The sequence below is a fragment of the Rhea pennata genome, chromosome 18 (genome assembly GCF_028389875.1).
Source record: "Rhea pennata isolate bPtePen1 chromosome 18, bPtePen1.pri, whole genome shotgun sequence".
Classification (NCBI taxonomy): Eukaryota; Metazoa; Chordata; class Aves; order Rheiformes; family Rheidae; genus Rhea; species Rhea pennata.
The window spans coordinates 7,686,898-7,708,461 of record NC_084680.1 but is presented as its reverse complement, the minus strand read 5'-3'; the positions used below and the strand labels follow the sequence as shown (position 1 = coordinate 7,708,461).

The following is a 21,564-nucleotide window of genomic DNA, read 5'->3' as shown; positions in this document are numbered from 1 at the left end:
AGCGCGAGCGGTGGTTCGCTACCTCCAAGCAACGCCTCGCCAGCATCGCTCGGCAGAGGACAGCGTGTTTTTGTAGTGGAAGTTGTTGTATGTGGACATCACAAACGCAGCTGAATACCTTGCTGGAGCATATTTTTCTATGTGCCTCAATTATCTAAAAATCTCTTCTATTTTATCCTCGTCAGCTCTCCGCCTCTCCTCCCCGGCGAGCGGGTCGGTGTTGTACCCGCTCGCCTTGGGCACAGCAGCAGCCGGAGGGAGACGGTTACCATCTCCCCTCCGACCACCGCGGCTTCTCAGAAATCCTGTTGTTCTGCTGATGTTTCTTCCAACGGGCTTCACCGTTCCTGTGTTGTCTCTCGTGGATCCGTCGCTCCACCAAAACACCCCCCGCCCCCGCCCCCCGAAGAAATTTGGGATGACTCTTCAGCTCCCGCGGCCGCGTTTTTGGATTTGTAGGAGAGCCGGTTTGCAGCCGACAGGGCGCTCCCGAAGGCCGCTGTCCGGCGGGTCGTCCGGCGGCCCGTCTCGCCGTCGCCGCCGAGGGACGCCGCGGGGAGCGGGCCCCGCGCCGGCCGGCCGTCCGGCCGTCGTGGCCCTTTGACATTTGCAAACTGGCCTTTGAGAGCCGCGAAGCGTCCCGGCTCCGTCGAGGGATGCCGTGGGAGCGGACCGTGTCCCCCGGCGCGAAGCGAGGAATGCGGCGCACAAAGGCCCAATGTTTGCGGCGATAAAGCCGCGCTTCTTCTGCCCTCCACAAAAGCCGCTCTTGGCGGGCCGGCCTCGTGGGCGCGGGGCTTCTCCCGCCGGCCCACGGGAAGCGCCCTTGAGTTAGGGCTTCTTCGAAAGCGTTTTGACATCTAGCGGCTTTAGCGGGAGCGAGGCCGAGAACCGTGCGCCGTGGGCTGCTTCTGCTCTGCGTTTCCCCACGTGGTAATGCTCAACTTAACGGACCTAGAGGGGTGGGGGGAGTCAAGGCATGGGTTACGAGGGCTCTCGCGTGGCTCGGTTTGCTTGTGGTGAGCATTAGTGGTGCTGGTTTGCCATGAAAAAGGCTTGGAACATTTTAGTTTTCAAATGGTAACTTTTCTATGGGCAATTTGAGGTTGCTCAGTGAATGTAGTAGCGATGTTTCCCCCAGCTACCGGATCCTGTCAGACATCAGAGCAAATCCGCACAAAAGGAGTCCTGCTCTCTAGAAAAGTATACCATTTTTAGCGACATCTCTTTAAAATCCTCCTAAGCTTTTGCAGCATCCTTTTGTCTTATTCCATCAAAGTGTGACAAAGCCTTTTCATAAGGGTGGTTTTACAGATGTTCGTGGTTCAGTAAGGCATTTTTCCTCATTCATGTGGAGCTCTGTCGTTGCTGTTAATTGTGTATGTTACAGGAACACCTCCAGGCCCTGCTCTGATGAGTGATGTGCACATCTTTTATGAAAGATTTATGGTCGTCATTGGCAAGGCGGCGGCTGCGAGGGGAAAGGTGCGCAGGCAGGTGAAGCTCGAGGCGCCCCTGGGTTTGGAGAGTAGCCCTCGCTTTCCTCGTTTTGCAGTGCAGGGTCCTCTCCTTGCTCACTAATCGTATGGAGTTGTCCTTCCAAAATCCCAGTAGGTTTGATGAAGGTAATCACCTTTTGCTAAAGTACTCTTTCTCCAAATCCCTCCTTTTCTTACTCTGCAAAATCTTGCCAATTTTGTACAAAAAGCATGTTGAAGGGGAAAGCTGGATGCTCTACTATTTTGGCCAGCTCTGGCTTGCTCAGGCAGCCCCTGTCCTCTCAATGGCAGCTGGGCATCCAGGTTCTTCTGGCAGCTGGGAAAATACTCAAAATGAATTTCTCCCTTCCTTCTTCCTTGGAGGATTAAAAAAAAAAAAAAAGCCATTAGAGCTTGCTAAAGGTTCTCTGTTACACTATTATACTATGCACAGCATGTCTCCAAACAACCCTTAAGGCTATGGTCTTCTGTCTTCCCATCCATCCATCTTGTATCTGTCATGTCCCCTCTAGCTTAAGGATGTTTCTGTAGAAGAGGACTGGAGACCCATACCATTGCTCCACAGATACAACTGCACGTTGTACTCTGGCTCAACCAGACAGATATTTTAATGTTTTTTTTTTTTTCCTTGCACTGGAGCCTCCGGTTCCTGTGCCGCTGGGTGCTGAGCGGTGCAACCGAGCCTCCAAGCAGAGCCCATCATGTTGATGTTTCTTTGCTGCCCGTCAGACCTGGCAGAAAATTATCTGTGTGATGCTCTGCAGCTTCAGGCCAGGGACGAGGCAGGATTGTGGAAGTGTTACCTGTTCTTCACGCTCTGCTATTGTGAGATTTCCAGATAGGGTTGTTAAAACTAACTACAATCCTCCTGCTTCACAGTAGCCATAGTAATGCATTGAGGAGGGTCTCAGTTGTCTCCTCCTAACTTTTGTAGCTGCAGATCTGCACTCCCATGGAAAATCCCACTGTGGGGAATGTTTTGTTGCCATTTGTGATGTGAATTGCTTTGAGAATCATGGGATTTCCTGCATCTTATGGCTGTTTCCCCTTTGGTAGAATAAGAGGTGGCTGTAAAGGTGGAAATGAAATCAGGTTGGCTTTTACAGATCTGTTTTGGGGTATAGGGTACTACCCCCAAATGTTTTATTTACAACCCCCTGCAGTGCCTGTTTTCCTAGTTTTTGACTCCTTCATCCCTCCCCATCCCGTAAGGATGTCCCCTTGCCCATTTGTGTTCCTCTGCTTCTCCTGCCCTGTCTTCTCCATGGAGGTCCCTTGCTGTTCCCCAGCACATCCTGAAAACTTCTTCTCCATGCCCAGGATTGTACGGGATACCCTGGTGAACGGCCAGCTGCACACCCTGGCTGTGGCATGCTGCCTGGAGGTCAGATCCTGCCTGCCAGCAGGTGCTGTCTGGCCCCAGGCTGTTGGCTCGAAGGAGCAAGAAAGTGTCTGCAAAGGCATCATGTGAAGCCCGAGGGCAGAGTCCGGCCAGGCAAGTGGATCCCTGAGCTCTTTTGGGGCCTTTGAGGTCCCCAAACTGGCCTGTAGCCCTCCCCACTGAAGGGTTTAGATGAATCTGAGAGTTGGATCCGAGCCTTGCATGTGGTCTGCCTCTATCCAGTGGGCTGCTCGATTGCTGCCTGGTCCTTCTGCCAGGATCTCTCTCTCTCTCTCTCTCTGTTGGGTTTTTTAATCATTAGGAAACGTATATAAAGTTGATGAATGACATGATGGTGCTATACACTACCTACAAAGTCTTTAAAGTAAGTATATTCGTAAAATATAATAGAAATGAAGGCTGGCAGCAGACCTCTGTTATCAGAAGCTTGTTTTTGTCCCAACACATCCCTCCATCAGTTCTTGTGCGAGAGCTTAAAAAAAGAAAAAAAAAAGAAAAAGAAAAAAAGACTGGCTCCAGCAGAGTTAATAATCATCTGAAATGGAGTTGAGTAATTGATGTTGCTGCATCAAAATATTTCCCTCCTCCCTTTCCCTTCCCTTCTCCCCCTCCACTTCCCCCCAAAAAAGAAATTCCTGGCTTAAACTCAAAATGCAGTTCAGTTCTCGCTGTGCAAGTATTAAACTGTGGGTCTTTTCTTTCAAGTTTCTGGATTTTTATGGGCACAATCAGTCTGTTAACAGGACTTTTTTTGTGGTTTCAATGCATTTATATCATTGACCTTTGCTTTAAAAAGTGTCTAACAGTCTTTACTGGACTGGAGCTATGAAAAGGGATGTTGTAAGGGGACTTTATTCTATAGAAGCAGTGACCACAGGCAAAGCTTTATATTTGCTGAGTGATTTAATTCTTGCACATGCAGAACTTGGCTCTGTGCCATATGTAACATGTTGAGAAAAGGTCTGCCTGAGAGGCTTTAAAACCAAACTTTCCAAAACCGTTTTTTTAATAGCTTTCTTTCCTGTTATTTTTAAGCTAACAAGTAAAATTAAGGGACGCTGCCCCAAATTGCTGCCTTGAATTCTAGCAGAGTCACAGGGGGAATAAGCCTCTTCTTTTAAAACCAAAGTAGGAGTCTAGATGGAAGGATGCCAGTCGGGAAGAGCAGAAGGGTGTCATTAAAATTAAGGCTTGATTGAGAGCACAAGAGAGAGATTAAAAAGGGGCACTTGGACTCCGAGAAGGAAGCCTGGGAGGGGGGAGGTTGCACAGCCTTAATGCCTGCTCCTATAAACTCCTGTTCATACGACATTCCCCAAAGATGTTTTCACTCTAAATATTAGCTGTGGGCAGAATTGCATTCCTCACCTGGGGCTTTTTTGTAGTGCCCCAAGTTTGCACTCTGGAAATATCCACTCTCCCTAAGAAAATCAACTCCAAATACACTAGGATTAGTTGCTTTCCCCTTATTAGCTCTGCCCATCTCCTGCTTACAAGAATATCTGTCCCTTGCTCTGTCTTTCAAACGCTGGTCAGTAGTTGTCAGGAGCAAACAAAACCTGACTTTTATTTGATCCAGTTTTAAACACTATGACAGCGTTTTGATTAATGTTAGGTCTCGTGAAAAGCTTTTCTGAGAGTCAAGCATATTGAACTGCTTAACAGCATCCCTTTAAATTCTGCATCTGCCTGCTGCAATTCCTGATAATGGTCTGGAGAGCACTGAAACGTTATATTTCTTTCTCTTTCTTGTAACCAGTCCTTCAAATATGTCTGAAATTCTTATTCTGAATGTATTTAATTGTATAGCCTCTTGGGCTAAGCTTTGTATTTTGCTATGCCTTTGAGTGTTTCCTTTTTCTTTGGCAAGCAAATGAACAGAAATACTAAATTATGTTAATTTTTAACAGAAGCAATCTCTTCCCCAAACATTGCAAACTAGTGCATTTTAATTAAAAACAACACATAAACAGTGCATCGAGCCATTTGGAGCCTCAGCTTCTATTAGGTTTAATCAACAGCTTTTTCTAGGGGCTTTCAGAAGCAAATGGTGCCTCGCCTGCTCTTCCCCAGGCGGAGCGGCGCAGAACACGGATTGTCTTTGTGCAGGCACCCCGAATGCTGAAATACTGAATTTAAAAAGCGCGTGAGGTTAGCCTGGGGCAGGGTAGGTGCTTGCCAGGGGTGAGCTGGTGGGTTGTTGCTCTGCTGGTCTCACCTGGCTGGTCGGTTGTGCGGAGTGTTTTCTTGGGAAGTGCTGTAGGGTTGATGGTGAAGAAAGTTTTATCTGTTACTGTGACTTCTCTGAGAATTAGGCCTAAATACTACTTGTGTTTAAAGCTCCTTAGTAAAGCGATAGGCTCCTAAGCCTCTACAGGGAGGCTGGCATGGAAAGCCAAGGGTTTTCTTGGCTTTTTATAGACTTCTGGTGTTTGATCATGTCAGTTAACATGAGTGCGTGCGATTTGAACAGCGCCGAGCTCCATCCTCGGTGCGGGCAGACTCGGCACCCCACTAAACAGGCTACTGGCTGTGGTTAGCTGTAGTGGAAACTGCCTGGGACAGGAAAGCCCTCTCCGTCTTTCCCTGCCTTCCTTGGGTGGGAGAAGTGGGCTGGAGCGAGGCAGGTTTGCCTGGAAGGCCATGGTGCGGCAGCCGGGCAGCCCCTCTTCCAGAAACCAGTGCGGGACATCCTAAATATGCCCACGGAGGCAAAGCGGAGGGAGTACCGGGTGGCGAAAGCCTCCCCAAGACGAAACCCGACCGCGACACCTGAGCCGCTGCGCCAGCTCTCGGGAGAGCCGCGGCCGGCCGGGAAAGCAGGTGGCAGGCTGGAAGTCATCTGTTTGCCCCCCAAATTGGGAGGTGCTGCTCAGCACCGTGCCAGAGGGGAGGTGGTTCTCCACGCAGGTGCTCTTTTGTCCTTCAAGCGTGGTGATCGTGGGTGTCCGAGCCTCCTGCGGGGCCCTGTGACCACCGCAGATGCTTGCAGAAACTGGAACCGCAGAGGGCTATCAGGAGTAGCTGCCAAGGACTACGGGATGGGGATGGCTTCAGGCCACAGTTTGCAAAGCGACTGATGCTTTCTGGTGCCCAACTGGGGATGCTGAAAGGGCACTTGGTTTGTGAGGGATGGCAGCTCAGCCCTCACAATTCCCTGTCACTCTTTGGAAATCGTTGCCCATGTGTTTCACGTTGTACTCCCAGAACACAGCTCTGCACAGAGCTGTGAGTAAGACCAAAACAGCAACTGCGGGTTTTTACTTTGGATGTTGCAGAGCACGTTTCCATTTCATCATGTCTTTTTCTCTGTGCAGAGATGGGCAGTGCCAGTGTAAAGTTGGTGTGACGGACCTGAAGTGTGACCGGTGCAGTGATGGATACTACAGGTTTAACGAAACCACCTGCGAGCCATGCCAGTGCAATAACCGGTCCCAAACCTGCGATGCAGTAACAGGTAACAACATCCCACTTGTGATATTGGTGGGGGCAAGCTTTGCCTGGCTCCCCTCTCTCTAGTTTCTACTGTTTTCCTTCAGCAGACTTCCATTCTCACTCTGTTTACCCACATCTTTATGGCCTGAGCACTCCAAATCTTTACCTTCAACTCCTGAGATAAAAAGCAGGGTAAAGCTGGAGCTGGTCCTCTTCTCCATAAAGCCAGTACAGGCTTCGTTATTGACTACTCAGGCGGCAGTGCTGAGCCTTCACCCTACAGTGACTCTTGGAAATGAGTGCTCCGTTGTTCTCTGCCCTTGCACAAACACACAACACGAGCTCTTAAGGAGCTTTTGTTTAACTGCTGTTTACCTGGAAACATATACTGTACTGGCGCAGCTCTAAGGTGACTGTTATTGCCACAGATAACATGATCAGTGCTAGGAAAAACCTGCAGTCCTTCATTAATATTCCCCACATTTTATGAATTTACCTTGTTCCTTTCCTTGAACATTTCTTCGACTTGTTTTCGCTTGTGCAGATGTTGAGGAAGTGCAAATATTGAAGCGCCTGTACTCGAACAGCTCACGAGAAGGCAGGGAGAAAACAAAATTGCTTTCCCATCTCCACTGATGGGAGAAACTCCAGAGGAGCAATGTTAGGTGACTGCCTGGCCCATCCCCACTTAGCTACAAAACTCACACTTTAAAATTCAAATTCTCATCAAAGCGTAGAAGGTGGAATGTAATTCTCTAATATCTTATCCAGGAGCTTAGAAAGAAGTAATAATTTCAAACATTTTGCAGGTTATTTTCATGCCTGGAAAAGAGGCAGAGCTAATTGCATATGGTATTTCTAGGCAAGTTCTGCACTAGTTCTGCCAGTGCATTTGCAGCAATGGCTTGGGGGGCTGCAGTGAAGGTTTTGCCCAGCAAATGCCCTGGTCCTGTGCAGCGAAGCATGATTCTGTGGAATCTGGGGAAGCAGCAGACACCAAAACTGCACTCCTTGAGGATGAATTACTGCATGTATTCCTGTGCTGAACTTGAAGCGTGTGCTTATTTCCCAATAATATCAAAGGAGATAAGATTGTGCCTAAAGCTATGTACACAGCAACTGTTTGGTTGATTTGGAGCTGGGTGTGTGGGTTTTTGTGAAGGTGTAAGATAATCTGCTCTTCCCTCTTCTCCCCCGATCTTCCTCCGTCTCTTGATAAAATACCAGCCAAGACCTTGCCTCCGCGATGGAGCTGCTTAGACAGCCCTTCTGCTGGGACCATCCAGTGCCAGCTGCGGCATCGCAAAACAAGCCCCTTTCCAGTTAATGACCTGTCGTTGATTAGAGAAAAATCTTTCCTTCCCTCTCTACCTCTTTTCCTCCATCTGTTTTGTTGCTGCCAGGAAGGAAGGAAAAAAAAAAAAAAAAACAGCCTTCCTCCCCAACATCATAGAACAGTCAATAAAAATCGGATCCGCTGCCTAATAAGCAGCACAGGGCTCTCGGCCTGACCTAGAGACCGCACTGCGTGTGACCCCTCCGGGTTTGTACCGACTGTCTGCCGTCTTTGTCAGATTTTCAAGGTTTCTTTTGCATTAATGCTGTTCTTTGGGCTCCCTCTGGCGGCTTCGTGACCGTCTCTGCACAGCCTCCCTCAGCTGTAGTTACGTCCGGGAGGAATAGTTAAAATTACTGGGCTGGGAATTGGGCAGCCAGGAGCTTCCCAGGCGAGAGTGCTTCCTCCCACCCTCGTACCCCGCGTTGTATCCGTGCGTGAGCGTGGCCGCGTCTGCCTAGCTGGGCTACCGGGAGGTTTCATCGTTCCTGAGGGCATTATTGGAATGGGAAGGGCTGTGAGTTATTAAGGCTTTCCGCAGTGATACCTGATTGAAGCCCAGAGCGTGCTGTGCCTGGCCGAGCGACTTGCTGACTCACTGGAGATGCAGCCATTTTGCAGGGCTGGGGTACCCGGACGCAAGCAATTTCCGCTGATGGGAGAGACATTGGTCCTCAAATGATCAAAGCTGCACATGTGTAATTCCAAATTTACACTGCCATTAATGCTTGAGAGCACAATTCAAGAGCCCCTCAGTGCTGAGCAGGCATGTTGGCTCTCCCCGAGCGGGTCAGCCTGGGGCTTCCCGGTGAAGTAGCTGATGGATGGTTGCAATTTAAGAAACAGAGGATGGAAGATAATTTTTCCCTGTAACACAGACGTCTCTGCCCCAAAACTAGCAGCTCGTTTCTGACGGGCTGTTGAGAGAAGAGCAAACGTTGCGTGGGAGCTGAAGCTGGGCGTGTGTCCTCGGTCACCCTCCGAACGGGGGAACCAGCAGCTTCCCAAAAGCTTCTGCTGCCGCCGCCAGGGTTTTTTCTTCTGTTGGAGCGAGGGTCGGCTGGAAGGACGCGCCAGGCTTGTTCAGCTGCGGTTACTGCTGTGAAAAGACGAGTGGGAGCTATGCAGTGTGTTGGATGTGGCTGGTGTTCAACCTGTTCCAGCATTAAGAAGGAAATCTACTGTTTATTTAGCAGTCTCAGCATTAACCCAGTTCAGGGTTTTGTACGTGTGGTTAATGTTGATATGAGACCTTTTCATGCTCTGCAGCACTGCCAGCTTAGCTCTGCGAATCTCCTTTCTGGGCTTAAACGTGCAGTAAATAAACTGCTCTGTGCCACTCCGGTTTGTTATAAGGTGGCTGCTGCCTTTTCAGAGTCTTGTACTTGGGATTTAATCAAATAAGCTCTCCTCAGGTCACTGCCACCTCGGAGAGGAGGCAACTGAATTACAGGATGTTCTTGATGGATTAGCTTTTGGTAGAGGCTGCGTTTTTATAACTGGGAAGATTTTTTCTTTTTTCGTTCACAATACTATCAAAATGCAATTAAGAGGGCCATTAGGACGCAGGCTCTGCTGAGACATAGCCCATCAGTTTTCTGATTCAGGGGCTTCCCTAGGAAGGAGATGTGGCTCATGTGAACCCCCATTTATCATCTGTTCCTCTGGGGAAGGTCAGCAATTGCTGCTGGCCTGTGCCTGCAGCAAATGTCTCTCCTGTGATGAGTATAGCGGAGCTGAAGCCATGCTCTGTGGGATGGAGCTGTCTGCCCCCAGAGCAGCACGGTGACATTTATTTCCCCCTGTACACCAGATCTGTGGTGTAGGAGTAAGTTGCTCACAAAAAGGGACAGAGTATTTCTACTGCTCATGTGCTAGTGTGGTTATAAGCCATTCCCCAAACTGTGCTGTTTGTCTTTAGGAGCTGTTTTTTTCTTTTTCTTTTTTTCTTTCTTTTTTTTTTGAAAACTATTGAGTCTTGCTCTGGTGAAGGGATCAAAGCTGCAGCATAGCCTGGTGAGACGCCTCCATGCAGTGGAGCAGAGGTAGCCGCTTCAGGGACCTGTGTTGTGCTGCTAGGATGACACAGAGAAGAAACCAGGACTCATCTACATGCCCCTTGTGATCCTTGTGGGGTTCAGTCCATCATTCTGCCTGCTCACTATCAGGGAACCCTTCGGGTGGGGGATTTGAAGTATCGGGATCCCCTTTCACCAGCACAAATACAAACTCTTACTTGGGGACAGTTTGATGTTGATAATGTGTTTCCCTGTGCTGCTTTTTAAAATGATGAGCTGTGGGTATTGCTGCTGGGACTATGTATTTTTCCTGTTACATATGTGTGGGGTGAGGGGGCAGGGGGACAACTATCAGAAGGTCAGAAGAGGCCAGGACTGGTGCCAGCATTGTGTCTTAGCCGGGGGGTATCCAAAATCACCAGCGAACTCTGCTAATTGAGAACGCTGCAGGTATATTCTTGCTCCAAATGTTCTGCTCTAGTTACTGCTGCCGAATGGACTGCTTGTGCTCCGTTTTCCCTTCCCTAGGCACCTGCCTGGATTGCCAAGAAAACACCAAGGGGAAGCACTGCGAGCAGTGCAAGGAGGGTTTCTATAGCAGCGCCCTTCCCGGCCCAGCCTGCCGTCACTGCCCGTGTTCAACTGTAGCATCCACTGGCACCTGCCAAATAAGTAAGGTGTTCGTTTTGGTTTCATTCTTCATCTAATTAAAGTAGCTCTTTTCAATGCATTTTAGAAGTAAATTCTATTCAGAGTGGGTCATCCTAGTGAGTTAATCTATAGTCCGTGAATCTCCCTTTCGTGGGCACTGGGGCATCTTACTGGAAGCAACGCATGCTAAGAGGAGAATATAATGCATTTGTAGTGTTTTACTGGTGCTTGTGATGGTGAGAGGAGCCATGAAGTGGGGAGCTGCAGAGCGCTTCACTGAAGACTGCGGCTGCTTGCCAAGGCAGATCTGTCACCTTTGCAAAAGTTTTGCAAAGGCATTTGCAAAGGCAGCTCAGCTGAGCTTGTGGCAACCGGGAGATTCAGGAGATGCACAACAGCTCCATGTAACCTTTCATGCCTCTGTGGGCCCTGCTCTGAACATCTGCATGGGACTCAAACAGGGACCCATCCCATCTTCCAGCTATATTTTGATGTAACCAAGAAGAGAAACTGTATCTGGAATAAACATATGTAAGATTTATTTTGATAATCTCTCCATCAGTTTTGCAACTGAGCCTTCTTTGGCTTCATATAGTCCATAAAGTTTTGTAGGTTGCTGACATCCCTGATCCAGTTTCAGCTGTTTGCTGAAATTGGCTGTTTGAGATGGAAATGTTCTGAAGTAATAATCCGTTTGCCTAGCAACGTGCTAAGCATGCTCTGTGGTGCTAGTACTAGGAATTAGAAACCTCCAACCCCCCCCCCTTTTTTTCCCTAGAAACAGAAAATACTGCAGTTTAAAAATCTATACTTTCAGATTAATCTTTAGTTTGATTAATACCCTATGGTGGCTGATTTTTTCATACTGACTTAAGGTCAGATTGCACAGAGCAAATCCTGCAGCGGGTTTTTCTCTGTGAAGTGCTATAGAAGCTCCCTATTGTGTTTCCTGTGTTGTTTAGGGTCCGGCGACGCTGCCCCAACGTGTGACAGATGCAAAGCTGGATACACGGGCCCCAACTGCAACCAGTGCGACAACGGCTACTACAACTCCGACAGCATCTGCGTGAGATGTAAGTGCAACGGGAATGTGGACCCAGCCCAGTCACCTCGGGTGTGCGAGCCAGACAGCGGGGAGTGCATCGGCTGCCTGTACCACACTGCCGGCTTTCATTGCGAGGAATGTCAGGAGGGCTACAGCAGGGACCCCGAGGGAACCAACTGCACCAAGAAAGGTAAAAACGCTCTTCAAACCAGTGTCGGAGCTTGCGGTGCGGATCAGATGGGCACAAGCTACCCGGAGGCTGGGGAAAGAATATGGTTAATTGTTTGAGGAATATTTTGCAGTTGAAGGTCAAGCAGCTTTAAAGTCTGCCAAGGTAAATAGAGAGACTTAGCCTTCTGAAAGGGCCAGTTCAAGATGATGTCCAGGAAAGACTTCCCCATAGGCAATTTCTTAGACTTGTAAAGCTTTATCTTCTGTTAACAGAAGCCAAGTGCAGCCTACAATGAAATGAGCAGCAGCGATACTTCTAACATGCTGTTTGCCCTTGGCGAATACCTCTTGACAGACAGTTTCTTATACAGGTCAAGACAGTGCCCTGCAAAGAAATCTCCACTGTCTTGCCAGTGGGAAAGTACCTGGAAAATATCTTTTCTCTTGGAAAACTTTTCCATTTTGGCACATACAGGTTTTATATTCATTTGGCCTGTAGTACAGGAAGCAAAACCAGACCATAATGACATGTTGGTGCCTTCTGGCCTTGAAATCTGTGATTGAGAGAGTCAGCTTGGTAAGTACCCTGCTTCCCAAACTGTAGCAGGCAACTCTGGGGAATGAGCTGAAAACCAAAAAGTATTTGCTATACATGTAAATGTAGGTTTTTGCTTGGATTGCTTGATGTATTTGTTCTTAGTGCCCTGTGAATTGTATTATTGACAAGTCCATTCAATAGCACTGTCTAGGTCCCTAGAAAGGATACTTTTAATAACATGTTGTTCCTGATACTGTGCAAGCAATAACCAACTACTCAGAACAAACTTAAGTATTCTCATTTTTACTTTCTAAATGGTGAAGCCAAAACTCAGAGAGGTGAGATACAAACTCATGCAGCAAGTCAGCACCAGAACCTTCTCTGGGGGTCACTCATCAGTCTTAAAGCCACATCTAAGACACGGCATGTAAGATTCTCAGTTGCAAGATAGCTCTGACACTTAGCCTAATGTATAATAGGCTGACTTGTAGTAAAATAGGAGAAAATAGAAAGTAAGTCTTACATTGTCACTTCAGTGCTTATCAGGAACTTGTTCCACAAGGTGGATCTCCAGTTCCATGCAGAGAAACACAGCGGGCATTGCTATGTATTAGGTAAGAGAACCCAGAGTTCAGGAAAGTATCTGGGCCCAAATTCATCCTTGTCACCAACAGAGATTTAAATCAGATCTTCCATTAGGAGCTAATGTGGTTTTCACTCCCATGCTGCTCTTTGGAGGCATAATCACAGAGTCTTCTCTGTGCGAGGAGATGATCAATACAAAAAAGTTGAATACTCATTAGCTGTAACTTTACAGTTACAGGGCTGAAAATGGCATTTTTGCTTTGGCTCATCCATTATCTCCCTCTGCACAGCTCTGTCTTTGAGCAAAGAAGTATACAGCCTTGCTCCATTAAAATCCATATGCACAACTTTGCTTGTATGCTTGCAGTTTTCACCACTTGTTTTATTTTAAATGACATTGTTATAGTCACTTCCTGATACAGGGAAAGATTCTCCTCTTTCTCAGGGACTGGGATGTGTGCTCCTATAGAATTTTTGTTTCCTTGATACCTGCTTTTTCTCTTTCTTGTTAGGTGGTTAAAAAGACTTACAGTTTTTTTCTGTTTTCTTACATGTGGTTTGTCTAAAAACTGAGATGCTGATGTACTATATATTAGTTAATTTTAGGTTAAGATTTTCATAAACCATTAATGCATTTGAGTAGCCTAGTGTTGAGTGGCTTCTAGAGTGAGATCATTACCAGATCTGCAGATGGAAACGTTAGGGTTTAAATCTCTATTAAGTAGTAGTGGTGGATAAAAGACAGCATGCCTTGTATAGCCCAGGGAAAGTTAAAGCCAACCTCAAGTATCTGCAGGGACTGTTCAGGGTCAAAGCTGGCCACAGTTTTGATGCTTTCAAGGCTAGTTGACAGAGAACTCAACAGACATGCAGGATGACCAAAGTCAGCATTTTTGACCTCGGTTGGATGGTATTCCCACCTCAATGGTGAGGCATAATGGAGATGGACTTAGTGCTGCAGCATGGCACTGTGCCACCCAGCAGAGTGTTGCAGCCTTCCCCAAGTGCTGCTGGAGGTAGCCTGGCTTCTACCATTACATAACATATAAGAAGTGATGCAGAGATTCAGGTTTAATCAAGCAGCTGGAGATGAGGCTCATGTCAGAGCTGTCAAAGCAGGTCATTGAAAGAACAGCTGCCACACTTGAGCAGTTCTGGGACATCTGGAGGACTGGCAGAGCCCTGGTGAGTAGCACTAGGCATATTGTTGTCTCACGGCACAAAAGCAATGGTCTGCAGTCAGGATGCAGCACTGGCTCCCCATGATGCTGTGCTCTGCTCCAGGAAATGTTTTTACCCACGTTCTCCTTGCCAGAACTTTGCTGATGCTGGCTTATAAATAAAACCCAGAACAGTCTTGTTTCCTTGCTGGTGAATCAGGCATTGTCTCTATTCTCCCCACCACCCCCACCTTCCCCCCCAATTATAGCTACTGGTATGGTTTGCCAAGAATTCAGTACTGATGAAGGAATTTGGAAAGGATAACTGAATTTCTCATGCCCTTCTCCAAGAGTGATATCCAGGAATCTCTTGCTCCTGTCACATTGCTTCCTACTGTTAAATTTTGCCTGTTATCCCACAGAAAAAATGTCTTCTGGCACTCAGCATCCTGAGTATCCTTATCAACCTAATTCAGGACGTGCGGAGAAAAGAGAAGTTGCTCCAGGGAGGGACTCTAGGGAGCAGGAGTCTTAATTAGGTGTGTGACGCCTCCTCCGGAAGAGTTGCTTTCTCCATTGCCTGAACTGGGAGCCCAACAGCCCAAAGCTAATCTCCGTGAGTTCCCCCAAGGGCCTGTGGCAAAAGGCATGCAGGATATTCACAGCTGCTCTTGCCGTTGGAGATGCAACTCTGCAAAATAAGTCCTTCAGAAGTAACTCTGTTCTGTGGTCATAATTAGCAGAAGCTCTCTCCAGAAGAGCTGGATCAATCAGCACCATCAACTATAATTGCTACAGCTGTAAGTGGGTGTAAAATGAAGGTGCATTTCTGATAGCAGAATGAGAAAAGGAAGACAGTGGGAAAGGTGGACTAGAGAGTTGTATGGAGCAATGGGTGTCAAGTACACATTGGTTGATTGTAGATTCAACTTCCAGAGGGCTCCTGCTGCATTAAATTGAGTACCTAAAATAGATAAGGTTATTCCTGTGAAGAAAACACTGTATTATAAGTGCATATTTGAAAATATCTAGCTTTCTGAGGCCTGGAGCTCAACAGGTTTGAAGAAGGGTTAGTCATTTTGCACTGATAAAGAGTATTAAAAGTCACATAATGATGCTTTAGAAGCATATGGGGATCCCATGGGTTAACTAGTTGCTGACTGCTAGATCTGAAAAGAGAGTTATCTGATGTCCGCTGGAAGAGCAGGAGGTTCTTGGCTATACTGTGGTAGGGAACAGGTTGATGAAGAAGAAAGAGCTGGTGATACAGTCTTGCAGTTCTGATGTTCTCATCCCTTGTGTGTGGACGTGTACCATCAGCTGAAACCAAGACAGGATTCAATCTAGTGTCTGCTGTTTTCAAATGTTCCATGAGAAGGAAAACCACAGGCTTTTTTGCTGTGATTCAGCTACCTTCTGCCTCTGGCTATACAGACTTGGGCTTTCCGTGAGTTTTGTGCATGACTTCATTCAAAGGCAGAACTATTTTCCTCTTCTTTCTGGAGCAGTGTAAATATTGAAAGCCAGTAATAAACCACTGAGATGGCAGAATGCTAATGGTTCATTGTTTGTAACTTGGCCTTTGATCTTCTTGTACAGGTAAGGCAGAAACAATCCCATGTTGCGACTGTAAATCCTATGTCTAATGTAGTGTGAAAGGTGTAAGCTCCTGGTGTCTCAGTACCCTCCTGGCCTGACTGTGCAGCCCATGTAGACGACGAGTGAAGCCCTGGCTTCATTAGACTCAGTCTGAACTCTTGCTGAGCTCGTGGAGCACAGTTTTCATGTACTGAATAGGAGCTGGACTGAGTGACTTGCATTCACCATCAGCTCATGTATCCATCTCTGAACCTTGGCTAGCATGCCTGTCTGTCCATCACTAGATTTTAGATAATACTTATCCATCCATCACCAGCTTTTCACGGGAACTCTGCAGTCAGCAAGTACTTAGCACACAGAAATATGTTTAAAAAAAAAAGGGGGGCTATTTTTTTTAATTATTTTGAGAAAATCCACCTTTAACAGTGTAGGTTTAATTGCCATAACAACTGAGAAATAAATGCTAAATCTTGTATTTCTGTGTTTGGTTCCAGCTTATTGTATTTTTTTATTGATTGTGATTTTTGTTTGTTTGTTTATTTTGCAGAAGTCACTCTTGGCCCAGAAACAACAGAGTTTATAACCTCTGCTCCGAATGCTAGCAGGGCAACATCATTTTCAACTGCAGTGATAAACAGTACGTTGTCACCAACAACTATACAGACTATATTTCCTATAAGTTCCTCTGACAATAGTACTTCTGCTTTTGCAGATGTTTCATGGACTCAGTTTAACATAATTATTTTGACAGTTATCATCATAGTTGTTGTCCTACTAATGGGCTTTGTGGGAGCTGTCTATATGTACCGTGAGTATCAAAACAGAAAACTTAATGCTCCTTTTTGGACCATTGAACTCAAAGAGGACAACATCAGTTTTAGCAGTTATCATGACAGCATACCCAATGCTGATGTTTCAGGCCTGTTGGAAGATGATGGGAATGAAGTTGCACCAAATGGACAGCTAACTCTGACAACTCCCATGCACAATTATAAAGCTTAAAAGAAGAAGCAATCCAGCTATTCCAAAGTTGGCTTAAAAAAATTGCAGGGCTTGTTGAAGGGGTATCGGGATCTGTGTGAAGGCTCCAAGCAAAGGAATTTGCTCTTCAGATACTCTTATGCTGGGCATGCTGTAGCTTGCAGGTGAACAGAAAAAAAAAAAGTGTAGTACATCTGATCCGAATTTCAGGTAATGTGGTGAAATGTGTTCAGTTTCTTGTTCTCCATAAATATCCATAGAATTCACTGTTAAGGATTTAAAATTATGCTGATCTTAAAATATATTTTTTTATGAAGAGGTGGTGGGGTGTAGAAAGCAATACCCCATGATTAATCACAAGCTACTTGACTTCCAGCCAACCTAACGCTTATGCCTGCATCCTTTATTTTGAAAAGTACGTTGTGAATTAACGATGAATTTTCAGGAATTAGACTTTTGTAAAGACTTCATATTAGTTCTTGATATGAATTTGCTTGAAAAGGGAGGAGGAAAAAGAAATCACTGACTACCAAGAGGCAAGTAGAGGAGAAAGTTATACACTTGAACAAAAGTCACCCTTATCAGTTTCCACGGAGCTGGGAAATGGGAAAAAAATACCATGAAAATCATGGAGTTAGGGAAGAGGCTATGCTTTTCCCTTTCTGAGTACTTTTACATGGTGGTGATGCTATTAAAACATAGGAATCCATTTTTTTTTCTAGCAGGGGTTGATGAACTTGTATAGTTTCTGTGCAAGGGAAGATGACAAGACATCTCAGGGTTGCCATGTAAAAATAAAAGCTAGGCTTAATATCCTACCCTGATAGAAATGATGTTCTGTATATAGAATGTAATATATCTTCTTGGAATTGTATTTGTAATTATTTGTAAAAAAGACAAACAACCAAAAAAAACCCAACAACAAAATCATGACCCCTTCCAACTCCCTATTCCCCAAGTCATATTTTATCATCTGGTTTTAATTGTACAGCGGTTAGTGGCGTTGTTTAAAAAGAAAAAATGAGGATTGTTTAAAATACTGTAAATTAGATGGCAATATTGTTGGAGCTGGGACTCTGGCAAGCACCCACTGCTTGAAGCTTTTCTTCTCATGTCACTGAATAATTTTTTAGAGAAAATGTGAGTGCTCCCTACTTGCATCTGTCAACTTTCCCCATTCCTTTAAAAACGCAGTATATACCAGTCTCACCATGACGAGGCCCTAGTGGGTGTCCAACAATCCGATGTACGGTTCTGTTGTTTGCCTTTAAATCTTAAAGAAATGCAAATACTGTCATGAATGCATTATTACTGAGGTCCTGATCTTGATGCCCAGGCTTTTCCGAAGCAGCCGCTCCTGACGCGAGCGAATGTCATTGCCATCTCTTCTGCACTTACATGGTGACAGGGAGACTTGCTGGAGGGCTGAGTGTGGCCTCGTGGCTTCCCTCGAAGGCAAAAATTTTTGCAAAGGCAAAAATCTCCTGCATTTCAGTGGAACTGGGGTTTCGGAGCACAGCTTGCAGAAGCTGATCTGCGTTTCAGATTTCTAAGCTTAAAAGCTAAAAGTACATGGATACTGTTAGGAAATTTATGCTTAAAAGTTCATGTAGCACAAGACAGTATGTGGGGAAATTAGCTGTCAAAAAAACGTATTGGGGGCTATGGTTTTATGAAATCCCCCAACTTCTGTGGGAGGCTGGTGGATTGTTGGCAAAGGGAGAAGAACTAAAGGCAGCACAGCACAAGGGAGGGTGCACCTGGGCCACCGGGTGCCTTGCTGGCACCTGGCACCTGTGTGGGGCCTCGAGGGAGTGCTGTACCCTCCCTGTGCTGGGGAACCACCAGAGTAGCACAGTCTCAGAGGGTCAGTCCCATGAAAATCATACCATTACATTTAAGCAGGATGTGCAACAAATACTTTGCATAACTCATGGCCAACCTCAGAACTAAAGCTGTGTTGCTGTATGTGTTGGCGCTTTGCAAGCAATTAATGCTGAGGATAAATGAAGTACCTGCTAAAGATCGGCAGGAGCTGACTGATGCATCCTCAGATCCAGGCACAAATAAATATTTCTCAAGTGGAAGATGAGAAATGGTAGGAAGAATGTGGCGATTATTTATTTGCTTTCCAGTGCTGTGTGGAGGCATTTCTTATGAATGGAGACTTTTGGGGAAAGGGGAGCAAGTGCTGTAAATACAAGCAAAAGAGATCATTTCTGCCTCAAAGAAGTTGCTGCTTGATGTAAAGATGAGGCACAGTAAGTAAGGAAAATAGCTGAGGAAGGGCAAGGGAGATGGTGAGAGCAGGATGTGATATTGCATATAGGCCTGAGCCAAATGCTATTAGACCCAATGGAAAGACTCCCATTGCTTGCTGTGGGCCTGGGTTGGTCCCATGGTATGGTCCCATGGTTGCAGGTAATTAATTGGGCTGAAGTCATTTAGAGCAATGTTAGTTTTAGTTATAAAATGTGGGAAGAATGCAGAAGAGAATTGGGATATTGCTATTCCTTGAGTTACTCATCAGGCTTTCAAAGAACAGATTTTGACAATATAGAGAATTTCCTAAAAAATTAAATCATTTGGCAGTACTCAGTGATACATGTGCTCTGAGTCCCTTCATGGGATAAGGAAGTGTAATTTAGAAACTGCTAGCTTCAGAGGATAATGCTAGTGAGAAAAGTGAAGCGTGGATTGCTCACTCTGTTTCCAAAATACTTCAGTAGGGCTTTTCATCTCTGTAACAATATACTTCCTCAAATTTTGGAAAGACTGTAGACTACTTCGTAATGGGAATAGGCTTGGATTCTCTCATTGCAGAAACATTGACTGTCTGCAAAACTGGAGCATGAGTTCAGATGCTGAGCCCTCCTATTCCATGCCTAAAGCAGAAAGAGATGTTCTCTCATCTGGGCTGCTTCTGAACTATAACTTCTGAGTTATTGTAAACGCTTCATGTTTGAGTCCTGGATTTGGAAAGAGGAGGAGGCCAGGATGCCCTGCAGTCAGTCTGCAAGGGAGGGCAGTAAGGCCGTGCTGTTGTCAACTGGTTGCACATCTAGATGAAGGTATCAATGATGGAAAGCTTGGAGAGATTCAGCTGCCCAGACTGCCCTGATCTGCACAGCCGAGGAAAGTACAGGATGTTCTCTAGCAGGCACTGGAACTATTGCAAAGATACTGCACTGGGACAATCCTTCTCAGATGGCAAAATGACTCATCCAGAAAAGCACAAGCATCTCCACCCAACCAGGCCTTTTGCTTAAAGAACTCTTGCAAAAAAGAGGTGAATGCCTCAGCAAAGAAACAACAAACAGCTGTATGTTTGACCTTGTCTGGTGATCTGAGATTAAGCCCTGCTTGCTGCTGCCATCAATCATGCAGCCATCACCTGGGCATCAGAGGAAGTGAAGAAGAAGCTGAGCTAGTTGTATCTCCTGGCATCACTCTTTGGAGTGTGGAGCCAGGGTACCAAAGGCTGTGGCTGTTCCACCAGGACTGCTGACCTGCCATGTGTTACAACTTGTGAAGCTTCCCAGATGCTGATGTTTGCCCCTATGCCAGGCTGGAATAAACACATGTAAACTGGAAGCAGACTTGCAGAGCTCCACTGGAGCCCAACTCAGAAACTATCAAGAGAAGAGGAAGACACCTAGGTTACTCGTAGGGCTGATGTGGCAATACTGATACATGTAGTTTCCTGGAAGGGCCACCACACATCACCTTCTGAAAGTGCATACTGCTGTCTGGCTGTGGCAATGTGGCTGTTCCGGAGCAGGATATTCAGTGGCAGGACATTGTAGCTGTAGAGCATGGAGAAGGTATGGAAAGGTAGGATAGGGCTGGATGAGGGTAGCATACCAGCATGCAAAGCATGATCCTTAGGGTCATGGGAGCTGTGCAGACCCAGCTGGTCTGGATGGGATGAGTTAAGTTCCACAGTCAAGTAACTGAAGGCAAGAGGATAACAGATTAAGGGGAAAAGCAATGATGTGGCAAAGGCATGGGGGCAGCATGTCTGGCTCACAACTAAGGAGAGCATTTGGTAAGCACAAAGTGCAACAGACATGCAAAAACATGATTGGGTTAGTGTGAATAGACTATTTTAAATCTTACGAACCAGAAATAACTAGAAGTAACTAGAAATAACTGCACGAAGCACTGGCCCTGGGGAGTTGTCATGAGATGTCATCGATGGGAACGGTAATTCCCTTGGATCAAGCTGAACAAACTTAGCACATTGGAAGCTATTTATGAAACAGAAAGCGACGTGTTCAGCATCCTTTGGGCATCCTGGTCCAGTTAACCACTGATAAACAGCATTTTTATCCTAATGTTACATGCAATGTGTATGTGGTAGAAAGTTTCTGCAGTCGCCTTTAAATAAAGGATATAAAATAGAATACTAAAAATACATTTCTCTTTAAAGTGAAGTTTTAAAATGAGCTCCTACAAGACTCTGCTATTTATGTGTCAGAGAATTAGATTAAAATAAGAAAAATGTGGGCCTTAAAATTGTACTTGCTCCCAACTGAAACCCATCAGTCTTACTACACATCCAAATAAGGCGTCTCCTAAGCATATGCTATGCTTACAAATGCATTTCTAAAAAAAAGTGTATGATTTGAATATATGTCAGAATTTATACAGAAGAATGTTATTTAAAATGAATAAAAATAAATGTATATAATTTGTATCTATGCCACGTGGATTTTTGTGTTTATTTTTTGTTCATTAAAGGTCAGTAGAAGTTTTTGCATTGATAGCAATCAGAGCTGAATTGAGACCTAAAGCATTGAGTCTGATCTCATCCCAGTAATGACATTTGTTCCAAGAGAATTATTCCTTCATTATACCCATGTATGTGAGATGAGAACCATGGCCTAAAAATGTTTTTAACATCAGATACTCGTAAGTACAGCTGACATTGTGTCAGATAATCCATCTAAAAAATGAGCCCTATGACCTCTTGTGTCTGTGTATTAACCATTCCAGCTTTCAGCTAGTTTCATCAGTATGTTTGGTAGCTAGACAGTCAATGGGTATTTCCCCATTATTGTGTGTAATAGTCACACAGACATATTTTGTCAGAGATGTATGCAATCATTAAAAAATGAAACCTACAGAGCAAATCTAGAAAG

At 45.6% G+C, this 21,564-nt stretch overlaps 1 protein-coding gene across 1 annotated transcript in view; it reads left to right on the top strand.

The window, feature by feature from the left end:
* Positions 1-21,105, top strand: part of MEGF9 (multiple EGF like domains 9) — a 64,335-nt gene extending 43,230 nt beyond the window's left edge. Inside the window, exons 5-8 of the mRNA XM_062591307.1 lie at positions 6,219-6,358; positions 10,219-10,362; positions 11,304-11,576; positions 15,987-21,105. Of these exons, the coding sequence (XP_062447291.1) occupies positions 6,219-6,358; positions 10,219-10,362; positions 11,304-11,576; positions 15,987-16,441 (1,012 nt within the window). The 3' untranslated portion in view covers positions 16,442-21,105. The remainder of the gene's footprint in view (positions 1-6,218; positions 6,359-10,218; positions 10,363-11,303; positions 11,577-15,986) is intronic.
* Positions 21,106-21,564: the final 459 nt, after the last annotated feature.